Raw genomic sequence first — 7,731 nt, 5'->3', positions numbered from 1 at the left:
TTTCAGAGTTGAACAGTCAACAATGCCTCCCAGGGAACGCCGCCTTAACTTATACAGAATTGAAAAAACAACACCGACTAGAAAATTCATTAATGTAATGAATGTAACCAACTCAAATTTTAATATAAATATAAATGCTCAGCGAGAGTAAGACATCCCACTCTCTATTTGAAATACCTCACTAATTTTCTTAGAATATCATTACTAATTTTCTGCAATGTAAATAACTACACTGATTTTATGACATTATTCTTAGATTTAGTTGCAATTAAGATGCGCAAGCAAGCTCAACTGATACAGAGAGCCCCCTCGCCTTGGTCATTGGCCTCTCTAATATAGATTTTCAAGTGCATATCGATATCCATGAGAAAAAATGTTGAATCGATATTATCCCTCTCAAAAATCTAATTTAAAGCCGAAGAAATTTAAAACCAGCCTGATGTACATTGTAAATCCAATCCATGACGAATTGTTCTCAACCATTATCATCTGAATCCGTTGTTGATATCTGAAACAGTTGTAATTAATTACTATAGGTTTTCTAATGACACACGGTAAGCATAGTTATTTATACAAAGTTGCACTGCTCAATATGAATTCACATTGAGTGAAATTAAAGTGTGAACTGCCCAACTATATATTAAATAGTTTATTGTGTTGTCTTATTGCCATATATGAAAAGTTTATAATAAATTTAAATATAAGATTTTACGAGAGTATTTGCCGAGGTGTTTATACTCTACCAGTAAAACATTGTTTTCACGGTGTGTGAAACAAAGTTGCGGTAGATCTTTGTAAATTTTCTTGTGAACGTATTTTCTCTTATGAAATTAAATATAATACATATTGTGCACTCCATTATGAAGAATTTATTTTTGTTTGATTTGCACAATATTATGTTTTTGGTTTATTTCGTTTCTCTTCCTTTTCGAGTTTTCCCACGAGTCTCTACACAATATATCAAAGACACACTGAAAGTGAAGGAAACAAAGTTGTAAGAAGGGATTTTGAAGCAGCATATATGTTTAAGTACAAGATAATAAGTTATTTTTTATATAAATTATTGGATTTCTAAGTTAAATTAGATCTCTTGGTAAGACACATAAAACAGAATGAGTTGAATATGTGTTATATTTTTTTCATGAGTAATTTCATATGTTGTTGTACATTGTTTTGGCTATGGGAGGGTTTGGAGGGACCGCCACCTTGCACAGGGTGTGGGGTAGCATCCCTAGATTTCTTTTTATGTGGACCCAATAATAGTTGTGCAAATCCAAAGATGGGGGAAGACCCAAAGATGGTGAGCCTACCTAACCATGGTTTTGTGCACGGGGTTTGCACATGGTTTCGGGCAAGATGGTTTTCTGCCCATGATATTTTGTAATTCTTGAGTTTTGAAAATTGGAGCGATAAGGTTATAATTAAGGGGGTTTGAAAATTCATTTTGTTAGTTGATTCAAGTCTAAGCTATGGATAGTTTAATTTTGTCAAGTTGAGTGAAGTCCACCATTAGATGTAAAAGTCTAAATTTGAGTCCAAGTCAAGTTGATAGTTTGATTTTGTCAAGTTGAGTGAAGTCTGCAATTTTTAAAAAGAGATGTAAAAGTCTAAATTTGAGTCCAAGTCAAGTTGAGAATCATTAGTGAAGATGAGGTGAAAATTCAAGAAATGTTTCTGTTCTAACAAAAAGGTGCATTCTCTCTTGAACTTGACATTGAAGCATTGAATTATTAAGTCAAAATTGATAGGGAGTTCAGTTATTTCAAAGTTAGATAATAAGTCATTTGAACTTCTTGTTGAACCTCACACCCTAAGGTGATATAAAAATCAAGTGAGCATGATAAATTAGTGAGACATGTTAAAGACCAAAATGTGTAAAGGATGAAAGCCCCTTCAAATACTATCTACATCAATGTTTTGAGAGAACTTAGACAAACTTCTTGTTATTGTTTCGAAAAAAGCTCTACAACCAAAATGGGTAAAGGATGAAAGCACCTATAAATACTATCTACATCCATGTTTTGAGAGAACTTAATGACAAACTTCGTGTTGTTTTCAAAGAAGCTTTACAACCTCGTCTAGACATTGTGGGGCTTATGAATCAAGTGATGGAGAAGAAATTGATGCAATGGAACCCACGTGTGGTCCTCCTTTTTCTCCATGTGGAAACTCACAGAATTTTTTATTATTATCCCTTTTTCGAAGGTTCACTGCACATACGGTACACAAGGCTAAAATTGGAAATGTACTATCACATGATATATGATAGTAGCAAATTAATAGTAGCAAATTGTACAGTTTCTATCTTTCATGGGTGTTTTGAAGGCATTTGATGTAACATACTTCAATGGATATATTCCATCATGAATATATTAAAAAAAAATCTTTGTTTATATATACATATACATATACATATCTATTATGGATAACTTTACATTAAAATTAAAAAAATTTAGAAATGTATTCTAACTAGTGTGGTTCACATATATGGATTGAATCATCATCCTTGTTCAAGGAAACCTATACCGTTTAATATGACAATTTCATTGTTCATAAAAGAGTAGAGTTTCACTACTTCCTTGTACTTTTGAGTCTTAGAATCCTAACTTGAAGACTAATTTTTAACCAATTGTCTCGTTAGTGATTGACACAATGAGTTGCTATCCCCTCCAACTGGTTTTAAATTTATCTTTGGCCCTTTGTGATAATGTGATAATGCTCAAAGAGTACTAATCTCCCACACCCACCCTCTAGCTAGTTACTAATTTACCATGATAAAAAGCAAAACAAGTTTGAAGACTTTGATAATAACACTAGGGATGAAATTATGATATAACTTAGTCATCTAGCTGAGATGTTCTTGAAACCTCTCTTTATAAATTAGAAATCAATTAAATTTAATAACAAATTAAAAAGTTTATGTAATAAATGGCAAAGTATTGGAAACTTGGATACTAACAAGAAAAATGAAATAGAGAGATTATTAGTCACTAACTTCCTGGTACATATTTTGTAAATTGTAGAGATGATTGAAATATTTTGTGATAAAATTATAAATAAATTTAATTTAATAACCAACTAAAAAGTTTATATATATCTACAAATAAATTTAATTTAATAACTAATTAAAAAGTTTATATATATTTATATTTATCAAATTTAAAATAATCAATAATATTAATATTAGGTGCGTTTTATTATTATACTTTTCAATTTATTATTATTATATATATTTGAAAACCTATTAAAATTATATATATTTTTTGTAATGTTAAATTATTTTATAATTTATTAATTAACTATTTATTAAAAAATATGTTTATATCGTACAATGTTAAATTATTTAATATATAACAACGCAACTTTCAAAAATATAATATTTGATACCTTATGGAAAGTTGAAGGATATAAATTGTCCATGATAATGATAAGGCTAGGAGGGGGCTAAAAGTTAAAACCATCTGACCTAACACCTAAACATCTTCTCATTTGAGTTTTGCATGACAGACGCTGCCGTCTTTTGCAGAAACCAGTGAAATATAATTCTACAGTTAGCCCAGCAACGTACAGGGAATTTATTGGAATTATTGGACCAGTGCTAAGTCGCGCAGGGAATTTATTGGAATTATTGGACCAGTTCTAAGTCGCGCAGGAACCAGAGGCGAAGCCAAGTCTTCCGCCCGCCGTGTCAAAAGCAACCTTCATCTGCTGCTGTTGGAAGTTCCCGATAATGTTAACACTGTCCGAATCCGGTGGCTCTGCGAATGCCAGGCACACCTGGGATCCGTCACTCTGGAGGGGTATCAAAATCCCTTGGGCGCTCACACTCACAGCAGCGTTGTTCTGGAAAATAAAAGTTATTATCGGAATCTGGACTTCGCCGCTTTTGGACAGGTCGTAGCAGGTGTCGAAGAGTTGGTCGGGGTCCGCCCTCGGAAGATCCTGCGTCTGGCTCAGGAACGAATCTCTCAGGGCAGCGTATGCCTCTGGGACGAGCCGAGTTATGACGGTTCCAGAGTCCACAATCGTGCCTGCTGTTTCAAGAACAGCAGGCGTAACCGAGATCATCTGGTCTCCGACGCTTATGCCGGTCAATCCCACGAAATAGAAGGATTTAGATATGGAATTTGAGACGAGAGGGGTGAAAACGGCAGTGGCAGGAATCGAACCCTCACCGGCGCTGAACGAGCCCGTTGATGTGGAGGATCCGAAATCAGGAAGGCAATATGAGAATTGGCCACCATATTTGCTTTTTGTCTGGGAAGGAAAGGCAAGTGGAGTCCGCCCCAATCCTAAAAGCCCGGCAGACCCCTGAAAGAGCCCTGTATTGTAATGCGCGCATCCGAATTCGAAGCTCTGGAAAGAATCGGAACCCAGAGTAAATGTCTCCTGGCTGAAATCTCCCTGGGTTATTGATCCATCCCCGTAGCGCACTTCATAAACGCAGCCCCCATTACTGCAGGTGTTCTCATTGCCTTCTGAAGTGGTCAATTCAGTACAGGCAGCCGCATCACAGGATAAGTGTCTGTAAGAAGATGACTGCTCGGGATCGAATATGGGACCTTCCTGTGAATAACATTTTGAACAAGGATCGCATTGTATCCAGGTCACATCGCTCCCCGTGTCAATTACCAGCAGCTGATTCTTTGCCGGTGTGCCAAACCCTGCTGTTAGAATATAGCTGTCTCCACCGACATTGCTTCCAGGTTCAAGAGGAACGTCGCTCAGTGGAGAATAAGTCCCGCTGGTTCTGGACCTTATTGTATTCAAACGAATATTGTCTCGTTCGAGAGTCTGAGAGACAAAGTCTTTCCATGAGCCCGAGTTGGTGGGTTTGAGAGGTGAGCAGGCCCCGTGAGTATGAGCCAGTGTTATCTTCACGCCTGGCTTTAGCGCTTCCTGACCTGTGTGTTCCTGACCTGCACACACAAATTCTGATTATTATTATCACTTTTTTTTATAAAGCATATGAATATTGTAAGCATAAAGCGTTCTGAGTTCTGGTGTGTATTAACGTAGCGTTCAAAACTCCATACGACCAAACATGAAAACGTTCAAGCAGCCTGCTGAATTAATAGTTACCAAATTCAAATTCAATACCAAAAAGAGTTATCCATATAAAATTTAATACAAGATTTTTGGGTTGTCGAATTAAGGCTTCTGTGATGTATATTAATTTATGAGAGATTCTTCAAAGTAAATCACATAAAATATTATTTGTGAAATGATATTCTATGTGATTTAGGCCGAAGAATTTCTCATAAAAAAATTTTTAAGTTAAACTTTTCAATAACTTTTCATATTTTTATTTATTATTTACACTATTTTACATATATTCACTTATTTATACTATTTTATATATATTCACCCAATCTCAATTATTAAATGTCAACACGTTTAACTGATAACTTAGCCAAAATATTAATAACACTAAACACAAAGTGAAATGGTATCTAAAAACATCTGGAAAGATTCACTAAACCCAAAGTGAAATGATGGGTTCTCATTCGTCTAAGAACTTCTGGTAACTTGAGTGACTCAAGTTTACTGAAACCCTTCTGGTAACTGAAGTAAGTCAAATTTACAGAAATCATTTTAATACGAAAGATTTTTTTGAAAAAGTATTTACTCTCTATCTAAGTATATGGAAAATTCCTGTGAATTTCTTCATTTAAAGCTTTTTAAAATTTTAAAAGTTTTAGACTGTAATACTGGTGGTCTGGGGATGTTGAACTGCCAATGAGTCTGCATTGAAGCAGAACAACAGCCACGCTTAAACATATCATTAGAGAATGTGTTATTTGGATATCTATTGACATGGACTGAATGTAGGCAAAGAAGTTGGGATGAAGTGCAGGTATTGGATTACATAGACCCCCCAAAGGAATTTTATTGGGAAAAAAAAAATTCTCTTGTTTTACTTGAGTTCTGTAGAGGAAATTTGTTGTTTTTTCCAGACAGCTGAAAAGTAAAGCAACCCTAACCCGTGTCACTAATATCTTTTATATTATTTGAGTTTTGTAAATGAAATTAGTTGTTTTTTCGGGACAATTGAAACTGTGACATTAATGGTAATTTTTAGTCAAAAATCTGAAATATGTATTAGTATATCTGTATTTTGTTTCTTTATTTCAAGGAAATAATAAAAACATATTTTTTTTTTACAGTAGAAAATTTTTCTTTGGAGTAGATCTACTAGATGGGAAAAATATATAAAAAAATAAAATAAAATAATACCGATTTGCATTAAAGTAGCTTTCAAAACTTCATGAGTAGATGCCATCTCAATCCAACATAAAAACCAGGTGATCTAGTTTTTGTTAATATAAACCAAATATTAAAACTTTCACATGTATTAAAACATATATACTTTGAGTCTACCTAATGGTTAAGAGCATGTGTTTCTACTTAAAAGATCATAAGCTCAAAACCATAAGAAGTAGAGTATATATGCTTTTATAGATTTAACAAATTGATTGTTGCGCAGTGAGCCTTTTCATTAGAAAACCACAACCATACTAAAAAAATCTGTAGCTCGGCTATGCATTAAGATTTAAATTTATAAAATAAATATGAAAAGTAATTGATTATGAATAAGATCTCAGCTATCCATTAAGATTTATAGAATAGATATAAAAAAAATTGATCATGAATAAGATCACATACAAATTCTAACTGATTTATGCATCCTGATCAAAAAAATATCTAAATTCTAAGTGATTTATGCAACCTGATCAAAAAAATTATCTAAAAAATACTCTAAAAACAACGAAAGAAAAGAAAATCAAATCCAATTCAATCAAATTAGCTAAATCCAATCCAATCAAATTAGCCGACCTGCAGGTGAAGCTGAGCATTCGGCAACTCCCTGTTCCCACTTCAATTTGTTGAAGTATTTAGCCGAGACAGTGTGATAATTCTGGCGTTCTAGGCGTCTTGCGCTGCCCATGTGCAGGCATTGAAGCATTAAAACAACAACCACCATTACACTAAAGGCCAGAAAATGTGTTGCTGGGTTACCCATTAGGATGAGATGTACGAAATGACGAAAGAATAAGGTTGGAGTGAATATGTTTGAAAAGATACACCTTTCAAACATGTCATTGAAAGATGAATGGAAAATATTATTATATAGTGCACAATACAATGCTGCGACCATGTGATAACTACCTCACTGATATCATTGCTAATTTTCTGTAATGTAAATAACTACACCGATTTTATGCAATTATTCTTGGATTTAGTTGCAATTAACTAATAGAGTTTTTCAAGTGCATATTCCTATGCATAATAAAAATCTTAAATCGATATTGTCCCTCTCAAAAATCTGATTTTATGCAATTATTCTTGGATTTCGTTGCAGTTAATTAATGTAGCTTTTCAAGTGCAAATGCATATCCATGAATAAAAATGTTAAATCGTTATGGTCCTTCTGAAAAATCTAATTTAAAGCCTTATCCAATCCATGCCGAATTGTTGTCAACCATTATCATCTGAATATAACAGTTGTAATTAATTAATATAGGTTTTTTTAAGTGCATATATCCATGGATAAAAATGTTAAATCGAAATCGTCCATGGAATTAAGAACACCTGTGATATACACCTGCCAGGCCGTCTTCAAGGCATTAGCATCCGTTCGTGGTGGGATAACCATGGTCAACTGAATCCCTTTCACCATTCCTAGTTAGATGTAATTCACTTTTATTTAGATTTGAGTTTTTCCAGTGC

The 7,731-nt window shown here is 33.8% G+C and overlaps 1 protein-coding gene across 1 annotated transcript; it reads right to left on the bottom strand.

Moving 5' to 3' along the window:
- Positions 1–3,390: 3,390 nt before the first annotated feature.
- Positions 3,391–7,059, bottom strand: LOC149239871 (aspartyl protease family protein At5g10770-like). Its single transcript, XM_089367229.1, has 2 exons — positions 6,838–7,059; positions 3,391–4,904 (listed from the first exon to the last, which is right to left on the bottom strand). Exons 1-2 carry the CDS (start codon positions 7,022–7,024, stop codon positions 3,640–3,642), a joined length of 1,452 nt encoding a protein of 483 aa, XP_089223355.1. The 5' UTR covers positions 7,025–7,059; the 3' UTR covers positions 3,391–3,639.
- Positions 7,060–7,731: the final 672 nt, after the last annotated feature.

This window comes from Pinus tabuliformis, chromosome 8 (assembly GCF_031772625.1).
Source record: "Pinus tabuliformis cultivar Carrire ecotype Pingquan chromosome 8, CPIR1, whole genome shotgun sequence".
Classification (NCBI taxonomy): Eukaryota; Viridiplantae; Streptophyta; class Pinopsida; order Pinales; family Pinaceae; genus Pinus; species Pinus tabuliformis.
This window is presented reverse-complemented; position numbering and strand designations above follow the sequence as displayed.